At 42.6% G+C, this 18,051-nt stretch overlaps 1 protein-coding gene across 1 annotated transcript in view; it reads right to left on the bottom strand.

Moving 5' to 3' along the window:
• The window catches only part of FIG4 (FIG4 phosphoinositide 5-phosphatase), a 212,580-nt gene that overhangs the window by 97,598 nt on the left and 96,931 nt on the right, over nucleotides 1-18,051 (bottom strand). Inside the window, exons 14-17 of the mRNA XM_075268134.1 lie at nucleotides 15,489-15,534; nucleotides 13,025-13,173; nucleotides 11,696-11,862; nucleotides 8,908-9,046 (exon numbers count right to left, since the gene is read on the bottom strand). Of these exons, the coding sequence (XP_075124235.1) occupies nucleotides 8,908-9,046; nucleotides 11,696-11,862; nucleotides 13,025-13,173; nucleotides 15,489-15,534 (501 nt within the window). The remainder of the gene's footprint in view (nucleotides 1-8,907; nucleotides 9,047-11,695; nucleotides 11,863-13,024; nucleotides 13,174-15,488; nucleotides 15,535-18,051) is intronic.

Consider the following 18,051-nt stretch of genomic DNA (forward strand, 5'->3'; position numbering starts at 1 on the left):
CTGTGTGCAGGAGACACTATTGGGGTTAATACTGTGTGCAGGGGCCACTATTGGGGTTAATACTGTGTGCAGGGGACACTATTGGGGTTAATACTGTGTGCAGGAGACACTATTGGGGTTAATACTGTGTGCAGGGGACACTATTGGGGTTAATACTGTGTGCAGGGCTTACTAAGGGACATAATAGAGTTCTGAGGAGGGGGTCGGTTGAGGTCTTCGGCGTCGGTTTGGGGGGGGGCCCCATGTCAAAAGTTCGCCACGGGGCCCCGCCATTTCTAGTTACGCCACTGGGTACATAGATACATACCTATAGCTAGTACACATTTTGCTTACAAATAGGCAGTGTATTTAGCTGCAATTACATTTGACAAGCATTAAAGAAGAAAAAGGATGCACACTGGCACTGTGTGTGTTTAATGGCTCACATGCTATAACTGTGAATCCACCAGAGCGAAAGGTACTAACTGCAGTGCTTCTTTACTGTGACTGATATAGAGAAGTTATGAAAGGGCGTATGATCCTGGATTAACAGAGCCCATTGTATTTAACGGAAATCAGGTGGATTTTACAGGGGTTTACAAAGATCATTTATAAAAATTCTGCCAAGGGGAAATGATAAAAATCACTTATACTAAATGCAAATTACCTGGCCAAGGCAGCCCAGCTACCTTGTGATGCGTAATCCATCGGGACATACTCTAGATTATCAAACAGCCCCAAAAGGAGAAGAATTACAGGGATGCCTGTATGGAATTGATTACAATAGTGAATGCCCATGTTTTTAAAGCAAATGCATAGCATCAGAACCTGGTGGATAGGGTTTCGCACACAAAATCAACCTGGCATGATTCCTTTCAGTAAACTGCACGTTCAAACTAATAAAGTAGGGCTGATGACTTTTGGTCAAAAGATTGATTAATCAATATATATTTTAAGTTTATAGCGACATAAACCCTTTTAAATGGAGTTTATTACCACCACCATTACAGCTTTTAAACCACTTACATGCTGTTGTAAGGCTGGACAGTGGCATAGTGAACATATCTTTGTGTCAAAGTGCAAGCTTGCTGCTGAGAAAATCAACTTTTATTCAATATACAAATGAAAACATTTGGTGCACTGAGGGCAGGGTCATACATGCAGGAGCACCCATTTTCGTTTTGGGGGTTGCCTTACTGCCCAGCACCATAGACAAAACAGAGAGTATATGTCCCATAGATAGAAAGTTGCAGTGACTCCAAAAGAAATGGAGCTCTAGCTGGTGTGGCCCAAGGGTGTCAAACAGTTAATTTGAATGCATATGAAATTAAAGTGGAAAATGCTGTTGCTAGAATGAAAGAGCGTCCCTCTTAAAGTGTAAGCCTATATCCACTCAACTGTTGTAAAAAATAGCTGTGGAAAGTGGGGGCTTTTCATGGCCATTTTGCACCTGACAGCATGTATTGAAAGATCCATGAAAATGGATAAAAATCAGGCATGACCAATTTTGACGGTTCAAAAAAATTAGCCCCATTCACATGTATTGAATTTAATGCAGCCATGTGATGTTGTGTGAATGTAGGCTAACAGTTTTGTGGATTGCAATGCATAAGCATCTCATCTACTTCTAATTAAAGGACATGTCCAATTGTAATGGACACTTATTAATCTATCTGGTTAGCAAAGTAAAGTATTATTAACCATAATAACCCTAGAGAGAGAGAAAAAGACATTTCATTACAATATTTGTGTTTTAAGCTGTCGGATACAAAGTGTAATGATTCCTCGATGATATCAAATAAGTCAACTTGACTCCGTATTTAATTGCTTCCTGCTGAGGAGGTTGAGAAGACCTTCATACTAATACGTATCCTCTAGAGAAATCCTATTCCATGAAATGTCTACTGTGTGTGTCAAGTAATAAATCATTGCCATTTAATGTGGTTTCTATTGTTGCATGGATTAAACAGAGGCAATCTGTTCTGTCCATGATGAAAACAGGATATGTGCATTTAACAACAAATATGTTTATCATGGCTTAGCATAGTTAGATATTTGTATAAACTTGTGAAATAAAAACTAGTATAAAATCAACTCTAACCTATTCCATTACTGGGGTATGCTCTCGCTATATAGTATAAAACAACCATATAACAATCAACAACAATTTGTAATGTGCTATTCTCACAATAGGCTGAAAGTGCATATATGTGTGTAAAGCAAGTGTTAGATAGAAGAAAGCGAAGCGACAGTCACATTTCTCTAAAAGCTTCTTTTCCCTTACATCTAGCTCATTGCAGGACAAACATTGTACAGCAATAATATGCCAGACACAAACTGTATGGAAAACAGCCATTTCGCGTTTCCACGCTTCCTCCAGTCCTCAGTGGTACAACACTTAACGCAGCCATCTTCCTTTTGTACTCTTCCGAGAAGATGCAGTGACGTAATGACGTCATCAGAACAATACTGCGTCGGGATATACTACACTGTGTGTCTATTCCGATGAATTTGATGTCTCGCACGCTGATATAAAAGTGCTAGGGAGGCATCGCGCCCATCTGAACGCTATTTTTACACATAATTCAAACAACAATATTCCACATTTTCTATATTAAATTAATCATTAAAGGAAAACACTAAGGTCATTGCAGTCATTGAGACCTAATGGAATCACCACAATGTACTTTACGAATATGTTCTATAAATCCAGGACAACCAATACCCATTGAAATGGACCTAAAATACAGGTATCGAATGGTCTTCTCTAAATAAAATCTCCGGCATCAATCAATTGGGATTTGCAGTTTTATATATATATATATATATATAGATATATATATATATATATATATATATATATATATATATATATATATATATATATATAATCCTATTAATATTAGAAATGTGAAATGTTTGTGAGTTTGTAGGTTTGTGACTTTAGATGTTCGGAGGCCTGGCGGTCAATCACGCAAACCTGCTCCACCGATTTGGCTGAAATTTTCCACAAGCATAGTTAATACACACAATTGCGCAATAGGCTACTTTTGATCGCAATAACCCACATACGTTTTCCACACGAACCCCACAAAAAACAAACTGACATCACCATCTCTGCAATCTCACACACTTTGGACCATAGCAAGCCCCTAAACTTCACATTACCCCCTACAGCCTAGCCCCTGACCACACACACTCACATTCACATATACTTTCCCACTTTCACCCTCACCTTCACCATCCTGCAGGAGCCTACCTCTGTCACTCTCCAGACCAGCCATGTTTGCCAACCCCCACCACTGGGAGGATCCGCCACACCGCTCACCACACTACTCCACTAGCTTCACTGGAGCATGCGCACTTTGCACACATAAACAACGTGTTACTAGCACGCCACCATTTCGCGCCTCTACCTTAGGCCGCAGCACACGAAATCCTGCCTCCAGCCCGCAACAGTACCCGACGCTGCTATCACCTCCCTGCTGTTTCCTCTGCACCAGCTCGACACTGGTAAGTTCACGTACACCATAGCCCTTCCCTTACACAATCGCGCATACACTGTGCTACCCCCGTCATGTCTCCAGTTCCTGCCAACTTTGCGTCCTCCGTTGCCTTCTCTTACCTGTCCTGCGGCTCCCGTCTGTCCCTCGCTGCGCGGAGGCATCCTCCTGCTCATCTCCGCTGCCTGCACTGGGCTAGGCTGCCGCCGCGAAGGTTCCTATAGCAGCCGCTAGCTCTCCCACGCCTCCAACACAGCTCAGTGTGTACAGGCTGCTGAAGGCTATGCTACGTAGCCTGCAATAGCACTGGCACGATTATGCAATACATAGCAATACATTACGATTGCAATGCATTGCATTGTTCAAGACACCCCCTGCTGATGTACAACGGTATTGTTTTGCAAGCTGCTGGATGCAGCCTGCAAACCTCATTAGCATTAAAATAAATAAAAAAAAAACAAAAAAAAACACAATACTGTGAAACACACACATTACCTATCCCTGCCTCTGAAATCCCCCACTCTACTAACTGAACTAAACATTATGCCTGCATACACTCACACTATTAGGCAATGCATTGCAATACATTACTATTGCAATGCATTGCATTATTCAGCGCACCCCCTGCTCTCCTTCACACCCACTAAACGCCCATGTATTTGCTGAAAATACACGTCTACAAATACACGTGTAAGGGTCCATTCACATGGCGTAACGCGGCGCTCATTTGGTGCTTATTTTTACGCCGAGCGCTGCATTACGGGAGCGTTTGCGCCGCGCTATTTACGGGTGCATGTACACGGCGTTAACGCCGCGTAAACCCGATCGTAAAATTTCACCTGCGACTCGATTTACACACTTCTACAATCACCGCAGACGAAGTCGCAGGTAGCAGCTAGTACATAATAATAAGTAAATATAATATAAGTATAATAAGTAAATAATTTTTTTGACAGCTAAGGTAGCACTCTCTTAGTACTAGTAAGATAAGAACACAGCCTCTTATTCAAAGCATCTCCACACGTGCATAGCTAATAGTAACATTACCCGACACGTTTTAACTTGTTTGAAGAATCATCAGGGACTGAAAGTCTCACAAAAGAAGCAGTTAAAACTGCTATTCACAATAAATTAGCGGTAGAATAGTCTGACCGCCGGCAGGACCGCTCCTCTGTCAGGGCTAATGTTACTGTAAGTTATACACGTGTGAAGATGCTTTGAATGAGAGGCTGTGTACCTGGAATCTGTGGCGGTTTTGTTACCCCCTCTAGCCAATGCTGGCGTGGCACAAGGCCAGTAGCCTCAAGGAGGATACACCTGCCTTATGTTTATTGGGTCTCCGGTTTTACTATTTGTATCAGCCACAAAGCAATAACTCACACGTAATAATCTGTGATGTAGTGAGATAGGGTTTTTATAATACTGAAAGTCAACTCCATCAATTTCCCTTATACCTAGGTAGTCTGATTTAATCAGCAGATAGTTTATCTCACATAAATTTAGTAATCTGGGATAACTATTCAGTATAATCTAGTGGTCTGAATTGTGTAAACCAATGGCTGGGAAAGTGATGGAGGGGGTATACTGTATATCTCACCCAGACTGCTCAGGTGATTGAGATGAGAAACTCCAGAAAGAATGGTTCTCAGCAGATAACTTTTGTCTGCTGGGCATTATTTCAAGTTCTGTCTATTGGGCTCGATTTTTTAAGAATGGCAGGTAGGTTGGCAGTGGGACCTGTCATTTCAACCCCCTCCAGTCCACACTTTCTGGTGGTTCCTGCAGCAACTCAGCTGCTGAGAGTTGTCCTCATCAGCGAGGAAATAAAACGTCAGCTCCAGCAGCAAGACTTTGGACAGAGCTTGGCTGGGTAGCCAGCAGGAAGCTTGCATGGGAGCTGTCCTGGATGATTTAACTTGCTATTGAATCTGCTATTATAGGTGAGGTAACCTATTCCATGTTCAGTTAGAGCCTAGCCAGGTAGGTATTTATTTTTGTATTGTTTTCTTTTGCTGCTGCTTTTGTTCCTGTTTTTGGAGTGAAAATAAAACTCTACCATTTTTTGGACCAATAATCTGGATTTATGTGTCTATGCCACCCCACCTAGCAATCACAGACCCTGACAATTGATATTATTCTTTTAGACTATTGACATGGTTTTAGTGAATACTAATAAAAGTGAAGTCTTAGAATATATATATATATATATATATATATATATATATATATATATATTGTCAGTATCAGTGTCCTAATTGGGACACCTTATCCGATGGGCCTCAACAGCTACAGACCTGTAGAATTGACATCCCACTTGATGAAGGTCCTAGAAAGACTGGTTCTGACACATCTCCAAGCTCTAGTGAACTCAGCTATAGACCCCCTTCATTTTGCTTATCGGCCGGGAATTGGGGTGGATAATGTCATCATCCACCTTCTTCACAGAGCTCTTTCTCACCTGGAGAAACCAGGGAATACTGTGAGAATAATGTTCTTTGATTTCTCCAGTGCTTTTAACACCATTCAGCCAGGGCTACTTAGGGACAAGCTGGACCTTGTAGGTGTGGACCATCACCTATTCAACTGGATATTAGACCACCTCACAAACTGACCTCGGTATGAGAGAGCCCGGGACTATGTGTCTGACACTGTGATCTGTAGTGCAGGGGCACCACAAGGTACAGTTCTTGCCCCTTTCCTTTTCACACTGTACACTGCTGACATTAGGTGCAACTCATCTAGCTGTTACTTACAAAAGTACTCCGATGACTCTGCAATAGTAGGCCTCATCACAGATGGAGACAACAGGGAGTACAGAGACTTAATCCGGGATTTTGTGGAATGATGTCAGTGAAATCACCTCAGGACTAATGCATGGGAAGACCAAGGAGTTGGTGGTGGACTTTAGTAAGTAGAGACATGCGCCGTATCCAATGGAAATCCAAGGGACAAGCATTGAGATAGTCAAGACCCATAAGTACCTGGGTGTGCTCCAAAATAATAAACTGGACTGGGCTGATCGCCTGGATGAGCTGCACAGAAAAGGCCACAGCAGGATCTACCTGCTCAGGAGGCTGAGGGCCTTTGGAGTTCATGAGGCACTTCTCAGACCCTTTTTCAACTCAGTAGTAGCATCAGCCATCTTCTTCGGAGTGGCCTGCTGGGGGAGTAGCATACCAGCCAGGGACAGTAATAGACTTGACAGGCTGGTTAGAAGGGCCAGCTCTGTCCTGGGAAGCCCCCCAAACCCAGTACAGGTGGTGGGTGACAGAAAGACACTGTCCGTGGTGAGCTCCATGCTGGAGAACAACTCCCATCCCATGTATGAGACCATGACAGCACTTGGCAGTACTGTCAGTGACCAACTGCTTCACCCCAAGTGGGAAAAGGAGTGCTATCGGAGGTCCCTCTTCCTAACAGCAGTCAGGCTGTATAATCAACATTAGACCAAGCGAAAATCACTCCACACAGAGAACTAAATGATCCTGAAGTCTTTCTTTTTCTTTGCTACAACTCCTAGTATCTTTTCTATCTCCTACTCTGTGCTTGTATGTGTTCTTTCTTGCAATATTACTGTATTATCCATGCTGCTGTAACGCACTAAATCTCCTCATGATGGGACTATTAAAGGATTATCTTATTTTATGTAGAATGCCTATTTCTTTGGAATAAACCCTTTAATGACATGTAGAAAGTGTTATTGGTTGATCACTAACAACTTCATTCCATAGGTTTGTTTCCGTTTCCATGTAAGAATCTGCTCCTTGTCTAAGTTCAGATCCGATTACTTTGGTTTTCTTCTCTCTAGGGATTCAATTTTTTTGTATTGCAGATTAATATTTCCATAAGGTATATTTTAGGACCAGTCACATTTCATTTACTGGACATCACAAACCAAAGAAGGAAGGTGCTTTGAAAAAAAACATGCATGGGATTGGCCAGTTACAAGTTACTAAGTTATGGCCCCTTAGGAGGCAGCCAGGAAGTGCAATTGTACCCAATAAGCAGAGAAAGGAGATGGAGTAAGAATGTGGCAATGTCAAGTCAGCTTTTCACAACATTATTTATCATTTCTAAAGACAACGACTATGAATACTTGTCCTGTGTTCCTTACAAGATAATGGTTCTAGAAAGCATCCAGATTTTTTTTTTACTTTCATAAATCCCTTTAAAATGGAGTATACCACCACCAAACCTTCTTTAAAACCACTCATGTAGTTGTACAGCCAGTTAGTGGCATAGGCACAAGTTTGGAGCTGAGAAATTCCACTTTTATTCCCTATGCAAATGAAAACTTGTGTGTCATTCTAATGACTTTACTTGTGGATGACACCACACACCAGGGAAGGACCTGGGTCCTATATACCTTACATCACAGTTAGGTTATTAAGGGGAGTATAACGCTGTTTTTCTTTTTTTGTCTTCCTACTACTTACCTTACCCTGTTCACTGTCTGTCCAGCTCACAGGCTGATTTTTACTTTGCTTGTGGCAGTCTGGTTGTGTGACTGTCATCGGGCGCATGTTATTGTAATTTCTTGATTTCTCCCCTGATGAGTATTATATACACTATAGATAGCACATACATGTCAGGTGTATGCTTATTGGATATCAGTGTTTCTGATTGTGGTTCTTATGTAGAGAATATATTTTAGATGACCTTATAACTTTTTGTTTTCTTGTAGGCAGGGTTTTGTAAGCTCCTTTTTTGTAAGGTAAAGTTCGAGTTGGGATAGTGTTGACTTAGGGCCACAGTTCCAAAATTAAGAACTGAAGGTATAATAGAGGGTCTGTTAGGGTGTAATTGGGTAAGTGACGTCTCCCATCTTAACTTCCACCCACCTTCTGACTCCCTATTCATTTCTGCTATATTTGGCTATCAATGTGCTACCTACCTCTGAACCTACCTTCAATTTGTAATCTGTAGGAGAACATTATCGCACAGATACTCCTGCTATGTGGAACAACGGTAAGACAACATGGTTTATTTTAATTACATTTTTTTTTGTAGGCCGCCGTGCCTACAACAGATTTTAATTGTGAAAATCGTGCATAATTGGGTGTGTTCTTTGGTCACCTGTATTCTAGTCTCATAATTGTTTGTTTTTTTAAAAAGGGAAGGGGGTAAAAAGCCCAAACAAAAAAAAACACAAAAAAACAGAACACTAGTTAAGTTTTAATTTGAGCAGCATGTTTATATAGGTGCGTACAGTTTGGAGTCTACATTTTGTTGATTGGATTGTGTTCACACCATATTAGCGCTACACTAGGGCTTTTTGTCTGAGGTAAACATTTTATATACAAAAACACACGGTTAAGGGGTTGTGATTGGTCTAACAAAGTAAAAAAAACGACAACTCCTTTAAACTGATGACAGAACAAATCCTGCATTTCCCTGCATGGATGGAAAAAAATCGTTATATTACCTTCTTTTTGAATGGAGGAGTTTCATCGTATTTTTATGATGCAAGTAGAAGTCAGTGGGCAACTCCCAGAGATGCGGCTTGCCTTCTGTTGGCTTGAAAACACCCAGAAAAAGATTAATTGCATCTTGTCGGTCTGCATCTGGGAGAAAATAAAGACAAAAGCAACCATGTAAAGTATTGTAGGTTAAGTAATAAACCAATGATATTATACTAAATACAACTGTGCAATATAAACTAGTCCACAATCAGTCTGCAGAACACATCAGAGTTAAACATTGCCTTTGTCATATACAAAACTGTTACAAACTTAGAAATCAGTCTAACAGAGTGTGTGTTTGCTCAGTGGAAATTCATTAGGGATCTTCAGCACAAAGAGTTCTCAAGGAAATTTGTTTTTCCTCATTGATCAAATACTTTGTGTGCATTTGCCTTTCTCTAATACAGCGGTTCTCAACCTGGGGGTCGAACGACCAAAACACAGGGGTCGCCTAAAGCATACCTCCCAAACGTCCCGGTTGGTGGGAGGTATGTCCCAGTTTCAACTTATCGGTGCCCGGAGGACGCCGATGAGTTGAACACACAGGCGATTAATGCAGGAGCTATCACAGCCAGCTCCTGCTTTAATGCTGTGCTGCGGCTTCTGCATATGTTGCCGCGATGTGATGACGTCACATCGCGGCTACAACTATATGAGTAAGCGAGACTGAGCGGACGGCGGGGGAGCGTTGGAAGGTGAGTATAAGTGTTTTTTTTTTTTGTTTTAAACATTAAGGTGGAACATAATGAAGGGGCAGATGAAGGGGGGGACGGCATGACACTGGGGCAGATGAAGGCGGGGGAACGGCATGACACTGGGGACAGAGATGGAGGGCCATGAAACTGTGGGCAGATGAAGGGGGGGGGACGGCATGACACTGGGGACAGAGGTGGAGGGACATGAAGCTCTGGGCAGAGATGTGGGAACATGAAACTGGGGGAAGAGATGGGGGACATGAAACTGGGGGAAGAGATGGGGGACATGAAACTGTGGGCAGATGAGGGGGGGCACAACATGACACGGGGGGCAGAGATGGGGGACATGACACTGGGGCAGAGATGGGGGACATGAAACTGGGGGAAGAGATGGGGGACATGAAACTGTGGGCAGATGAGGGGGGGGGGGCACAACATGACACGGGGGGCAGAGATGGGGGGACATGACACTGGGGCAGAGATGGGGGGACATGAAACTGGGGAAGAGATGGGGGGGGACATGAAACTGTGGGCAGATGAAGGGGGGTACAACAACATGACACTGGGGGCAGAGATGGGGGGACATGAAACTGGGGGAAGAGATGGAGGGACATGAAACTGGGGGCAGATGAAGGGGTTATATGAAACTGGGGGAGAGATGGCAAGGGGACATATAATGTCCGGGTGACTGTAGGAGGATTATACTGTGTGGGAGCACATGAAAAATTAATGAGAATGGGAGGAGTCAACATAAAAGTGGGCGGAGCTAAATTTGTCCATTTTGTCCCTCTTTCTACTCTTCAAAAGTTGGAAGGTATACCTAAAGCCATCAGAAAATACATATTTCCGATGGCTTTAGCCACTGAGAAGCCGTGCTACTGTCTGCAGCAGCGCTATACAGCTGGAACACACGCTGTTATGGATGCGTGTTCCAAACTGAATGGGGTCACCGCAACATGAGGAACTGTATTGTGGGGTCACGGCATTAGAAAAGTTGAGAACCACTGCTCTAATATATGCTCCCCCTACAGCTTATGTACATATATCTTAAGTTTGTGTTGTTGACTAGAATATCTAAACACAGCAACAGGTTTTTAAAAAGGAAAAGCTTATGAATTTTTCCCATTTTATGTTCTTCAACACTGAGAAAACAAAACACAAAACGTATGTGATCATTGCAACACCAGTTATCTTGCCAAACCTTTCTGTCTTGTAAGGAAAACCTCCTGTATCAACACATAGTGTTCAAAGTGCTGGCGTATATGGCAAAGTGGAACATACGGTATATTTTCCCATCTCTCTAAAGGTTTGTTGTAAGATTTAGAGGGAACATATCAGCTGATTTTTTTTTTTTCTAGGATAAGAACAGGATTATGTAATTCCCTTTCCATTGGTGTCCCTCTGTAACCTTTCATGTATCCTGATGCATAGGTCATGATTTTTTTTAGGGCCAAGTGTAAATTTTAGGCCCAGTTCACATCTGCGTTCAGGTTTCTGTTCGGGAAGTCCCCCCCCCCCCCCCCCAAATGGAAACCTATACGCATTAAAAAGCAGTTACCTAAGGGAAACCTGCGGACCCATAGACTATAATGGGTCCCGTGTGGTTACCGCATGAAACATGCGGAGAGAAGAGTGCATGCCATATTATAGAAAGTGTTCTCTCCAACACATCTTTTGCCAAATTGTAGCCAAGATTTGTCATAAGATGTTACCATAAAGCTAAAGGTGGTGGACTGCCTTGGTTGCAGCTATCACATACACAGTCTCTGCCAATGATGCTTGTAACTCTGCATAGTCACACAGTTTTTGAGAATTACTTCATTTTCCAATGGTGATCTGTAAATGTCAGTGACCACAGAGGTGGCACACCGTAGTCAGTGTTTGGCTGCTACAGCCACATATTGTGTGTGAACACATGATAGGTGAACCAGAACACAGAAGCAATGCTAACTTTGGAACTGAAGTGGTTAGAGACTGGTGATGTTACTACACCTTTTTAAGCATTTTTTTTTTACTTTCTGGGATCAGTCCATAAAGAAGAGCTACATGTTTTTACCTGAAAATGCATTACTGTAGTATCTGGACAGAGTCTGCATGATATCTTTGGAATGCTGAGTCCACGGTGCAATTTTTCTGTAAGTTTTAACCCTATGAACAAGCTGAGAGCCTCCGTATTGTAAAGATAGAGTGTCTCCATGGTCTTCATAGAGTTCTTCAAATAACCTTTTGAATATGAAATAAAACATTAATTTTACAAGTGTGTAATTTCAAATAGTAATTTTAATAGCCAATATCATGTGTGTGTATAATAGCCAATACCATGTATGTGCTTTAGAGGGGCAGGGCGCTGTAGATGACACTGGTACACAAGTTCACATTCACACAGTTTTACTCCAGGTATCGATAACAACCGATCGCAGGTTTTCACTGATATCCAAACTGAGAGGCACATGATCACATGACAATTATGGGCATACACAAAAATGAAATACAAAATACACCATTGCAAAACTGGGCAATTCTTATGGGGCCACTACACAAACAAAAAATGAAATCTACTCATGTAAAGCCGGGTCCTCCTGCTAATATATCTACACACACATATACACACGTGCATGCACACCAAACCACCACTTTATTCAAGGCACCTGCCAACTTTGCATTTAGAGCATCATTGTATAGAAATTAGGCAGGTGACTCTGAAATGAAGCATATAATCAAATGAGCACGTTTTCCATGGATCAGTTTCAGACAGAGAGAGTCCACCTTAGAAAATCAAGATCGTTAGGCTTTGAGTAATGTCATATTAACAGTATTATTCCATATCCGGTAGTGTTAGGGAGGAGGGTTTCTTCACAGCCCAGCGATGACGCTAGGTTGTAAGGCCTGCCTTTCTGATAACGGATGGATATTGGTGCCAAATCTAACGGCACCAATATCTTCAGCTCCAGGGTGCATACCAGGTAAGCTAACAGTAACGCTGAATTCAGACCAAAAACCAGATCCTTTAAAAGGTTTTTCAAGTCTAAAATTATTGATGACTTATAGAGATAAGTCATCAATATCAGAGTGAAGGGGGATTAACACCCAGTACCTCACAGTTTTCAGTAGCAGAAAATGGAGCAGGAAGTAGAAAGCTCAACTCTCTGTGTAATGGCTGATCTGCAGTAACCTGGTGTCACTACACAGAGAACAGTGTTGTCTGCTTCCTGCTCCATTCTGTGTGTATCAGAATGATCAGTGAACATCTGATTAGTGGGAGAACTGGGTGGTGGACCACATAATATGATGTTGATGACCGATTCTTTTGATAGATTATAAGAGCTGAAATTGACAACCTAAGTGAACTCCCCTAAAAATAAATACATAAATCACCACATCATACCTAACTGCATCTGTGTCAAACTGCAAATTAGGTTTATCAATCAGTCCTAAGGAGTACAGCTGGTATGCCAAAGCACACTTTCCAACCATGAACTGTGCAGTATTGGTCCGGTCTAAGCAGTCAACACAGTTTGTTCGAAGAACACCTGTCTGGAAAAACAAAACAAAACCAGTCATACAATCAGACATTTTATGTACATACATTATATATTTTTGCCACTTATGGTCCCTTTAGTATCTTTCTGTTTTGTGCCCATGGATGCCAATTTGCAATTTTTTGACCCTCTAGTGTTCTGTGACTAAGGGTGCTAAAGATACAGTAAATAGCAAATGAGCCTGTATGCCTCAAAATTCCATGAACAACATGTCCACTTTGAACTGTCCTTCTATCTCTCATCCAATTTATTCTTTGCCAGACTACTATCAGCCTTCTGACTCCATCACTCCACAGAAACTGCCCTAACCAAATCATAAGTCATCTTTTAACTGCCAAAGCCAAACAGCATTTCTCTGTTCTCCTTGACCTTTCCTCTGCCTTCAACACAGTCGATCACTCCCTCTTGTTACAAACTCACTTATCCTTGGGATCACCTGGATTGTCTCATATCTCACCAACTGCACATTCAGTGTCTCCCACCAACTCACTCACACACACCACTGCCTCTTTCTGTATGGGTCCCCCAAGGCTTTCTGTCCTGGAATCCCTCTGTACTCCATCTACACCCTTGACATTGGCAATGCTGACGATACTCCGTTATAACTCTTTACTCTATTACTCTGAGTCCAGAGCTCTAGCAACCTTAGCCTGCTTTCTCTCTTCCTGCTTTCTCAAACTCAACCTGGAGAAAACGGATTTAATTATCTTCGCCCCACCTTGCACAGCCCCTCCACCCGACCCACAGGTCCAATACCCTGGAATAAGCTTTGACTGACTTATCCTTCAAGCCACACATCCAAGCTCTTAATACCTCCTGCTGCCCCACCTCAAGAACATTAATCAAATCTGCTCCTTCCTCATCCTTGAAACTACACAAATGCTAGTCCAGGCCCTCATAATTTCCTGCTTAGACTACTGTAACCTCCTTCTAAACGGCCTCCAAGCAAATGTTAAACCCCCTCTAGTTCATCCTAAATTCTGACAATCACTTATAGGGATTTTATTATTAAAATCCCCTTTTTTAACTAAGTACACATCGAAATAGCCTTAATAAAGGCTATTCTTCTGTTACCTTTATTTTTTTCTTATCCGTGCCGCCGTTTCTGAGAAATTTCTTATTTCTTCCATAAGTAAATGAGTTTTCAGACAGCACAGGGGGCGTTCCCCTTTTGTCGTCACCAGCCGCATCAAAAAGCACTGAAAATGGCCGACAGACACGTGCAGTCGTCGATTTTGGATGAAGATGCAGCCAGTGATGAGGCGGCTGGCAGAAGAGGACAGAGGCATCATTGGAGAGTTTACTGTTTGAGCAAAAGGGAACACTCCCTGTGCTATCTGAAAACTCATTTACATATAGAAGAAATAAAGTTCTCAGGAATGGCGGCGCGAATCAGAAAAAGAAGGGTAAGAGAAGAATAACCTCTCTTAAGGCTATTCCAACATGTACTTAGTTAAAAAAGGGATTCTAATGATAGAGTCACTTTAATACATGTCTCCCCCCCACTTTTCATCAGCCTCTCCCCTCTGCCAATCCATTTAGTGGCTACCCGTTACTCAGTGAATAGAGTTTACAATGTTAACTCTGACATACAAAGCCATCCACAACTTATCCCCTTCATACAACTCTGACCTAATCTCCCAATACCTTCCCACACAACCTCCAATCCTCTCAAAATCTCCTACTCAGTTGTATGATTAGTGGATAAGAGTACAACAGTCTCCAAGACTTCTCCTGTGCATACTCTGATACCCATTATAACAACACATAAGTCTGTCCCCCACAATCACAAACTTCAAGAATACCTTGAAGACTCATTCTTCAGGAAGGTCTACAACCTCCAATAACATTATTGCCTTCACACCACCATCTGAACAGCTTCTATCCTCACCTATTGTCTATATCCCATTTCCCGCATAGATTGTGATGAAGATTCCGAGTGTCAGACTTTTATTGCATCACACACACACACCAGTGCTACACATCCCTGTTACTAACTGTAAAGCTGTCTCCTGCACATTAGTACTGTAAGCCTCATTGTTGCTCCTAAAATAATGAATCATAGCTTTACTGCAGAGGTATCCTGCAGGCTATGGATGAGACTATGAAGCACTGAATAGGACTATCTGCTTTACTGTCAGGTACAGACATATCATAGGGCAGCATAGGGGCCTGTTACTGGAGCTCAGAAAAGAGGAAGACACTGCTAAAAATGTTATCAATGATGTCCCATCTAGTTTATTAAGCTTTAACATGAACCAAAAGTTTAGGTGAAGTCATAGGATTTGTAAATGCAGACATAAGCTTCACCTGAAAGCGTCCAGATGGTCCAACCACGCCTCCAAGATCATGCCACCTAGGATACATAACAATACCACAGCATGCTCAATTATACTGCACATGGCAATCAAAAACACTTCATTTCTCAAGAATAGTCACTACTAGGGTTGAGCTGATCTTGAGATTTCAGGATCTATTTTAAAATCCAATTTCCGATATTTTCCTTTCGAACCCGATCCCAATCCTAATGTAAGTGAATGGGATTTTTTTATTGATCGGAAATCAGATTTTAAAAAAGAACCTGTTGACTACACAGTGTGGAGTCCAAACATTTTGGACTCCACACTGTGTAGTGATTAAAAAATCCGCCGGCAACTTAGTCCCCCTCACTTACCTGCACAGAACCGCTGCCGCCTCCTTTTCCGGTGTGTACGCTGCTCCCTGGAGCTCCGGGCGCCCCCGCCTCCCTAGGCTGGAGTGACTGATGCTGGGAGAAGGCGGGGTGATCGAGTAAATTTCACGATCGCAATCGGGTTCTGATCCACCTAAAAAAAAAAAAAAAAAAGATCGGGAATGGAATTCCGATCGCGGTCGCTCAACCCACTTACCTGTACAGAACCACTGCTGCTCCCCGTAGCTCCAGGCCGTTGTTCTCTCCTCTCTCTCTTCGCACGCCGGCAGAGCGCTGCGCTCGCCCCTGCCTCCCTAGGCTAGTGTTACTGCTGGGAGTAGGCGCTGCTTGTTGTGGCTAAGGAGAGCGTGGGCGGGTACAGGGCGGAGAGACATGAGTGCATCACTCACGTCTCCCCTTTCTGTACCCGCCCACACTCTCCTAAGCCACAACAAGCAGCGCCTACTCCCAGCAGTAACACTAGCCTAGGGAGGCAGGGGCGAGCGCAGCGCTCTGCCGGCGTGCGAAGAGAGAGAGGAGAGAACAACGGCCTGGAGCTACGGGGAGCAGCAGTGGTTCTGTACAGGTAAGTGGGTTGAGCGACCGCGATCGGAATTCCATTCCCGATCTTTTTTTTTTTTTTTAGGTGGATCAGAACCCGATTGCGATCGTGAAATTTACTCGATCACCGATCGGGATCCGAACTTTTCCCATCCCGATCACACAACCCTATTCACTACTAAATGTTGCTGACATAAGATGAACAAATGTTGTTAAAAGTTTGAGCTCATAAGCAATATTGTTCTTAATGATGCATTATTCACACTATGAGTTAGAACTTAAAAGCGGTTTCCCAAGATTTAAGGTGATAGTTGTATGATTGGTGGGGGTCTGACTTCTGTGACTACCACCAATCACGACAACACAGTTCTCAGGTTCACCTGTTTGAATAAAGTCAGTGGAACAAGTTACACTATGTAACTCTATTGCAGCTAGATCCATAGTGAAAGAAAAAATGAAAAGCTTGGCAAAACCTCGGTAATAAAAGTTATGCCACAAAGCATATTTATATTCTATCCAAAATATACAGGATAAATAGCTGATCAGCAGGGGTCTGACCACTGATGTCCTTAATGATCCTGAGGGTTTCATCCTCACTATGAATGTAGTAACTGAACTTGTTAGACAGGACACATACCCTGCTCCCATTCACTTCAATGGCAGGGCCAGGGAACTCCAAATGCTGTACTTTGTCCAATGCTACCATTTAAATCAATGGGACTTATTTTGCATCCCATCCAGCAAGGGCATGCATACATTTAGTCCAGCTGCATTTGGAAAGCATTAAAACACCCCGTTGTCTGGTCTGGTAAGGGTTTTAACGGTCAGACTCCCAACAATCACCCATTTGTACCTCATATGGATAGAGGATACAGTGGCTTGTAAAAGTATTCATACACTTTAGCTTTTTCACATTTTCTCACCTTACAACCACAAACTTAAATGTATTTTATTGAGATTTTAAGTGATAGAAGAATGGGTTTAGGGTCATTGTCTTGCTGGAAGGTTAATCTCCTTCCCAATCTCAAGTCTTTTGCAGCCTCCAACAGGTTTTCTTCCAGGATTGCCCTGTATTTGGCTTCATCCATCTTCCCAACAACTCTGACCAGCTTCCCTGTCCATGCTGCCACCACCATGTTTCACAGTGGGGATGGTGTGCTCAGGGTGATAAGCAGTGTTACTTCTCCGCCACACATTGCACTTTGCATTTAGGAGAAAAAGTTCGACTTTGGGTTTTATCTGACCAGAGCACCTTCTTCCACATGTTTGCTGTGTCCCCTATATGGCTTGTGGCAAATTGCAAATGACACTTCTTATGTCTTTCTTTCAACAATGGTTTTCTTTGTGCCACTCTTCCATAAAGGTCAGATTTGCGAACCACACAACTTATAGTTGTCCTGTGGACAGATTCTCCCACCTGAGCTGTGAATTTCTGCAGGCATGGGCCTTCTTGACCTGCTTCTCTGACCACTGCTCTTATTGCTCATTCTGTTAGTTTAGGTGGATGGCCATGTCTGCGCATGTTTTGCAGTTGTAGAATACTTTTTTACATTTTTGGATGATGGATTGGGATCCTTGGGATGCTCAAAGCTTGGGATATGTTTTTATAACCAAACCCTGTTTTAAACGTTTCCATAACTT

Source organism: Leptodactylus fuscus, chromosome 3, assembly GCF_031893055.1.
Source record: "Leptodactylus fuscus isolate aLepFus1 chromosome 3, aLepFus1.hap2, whole genome shotgun sequence".
NCBI lineage: Eukaryota > Metazoa > Chordata > Amphibia > Anura > Leptodactylidae > Leptodactylus > Leptodactylus fuscus.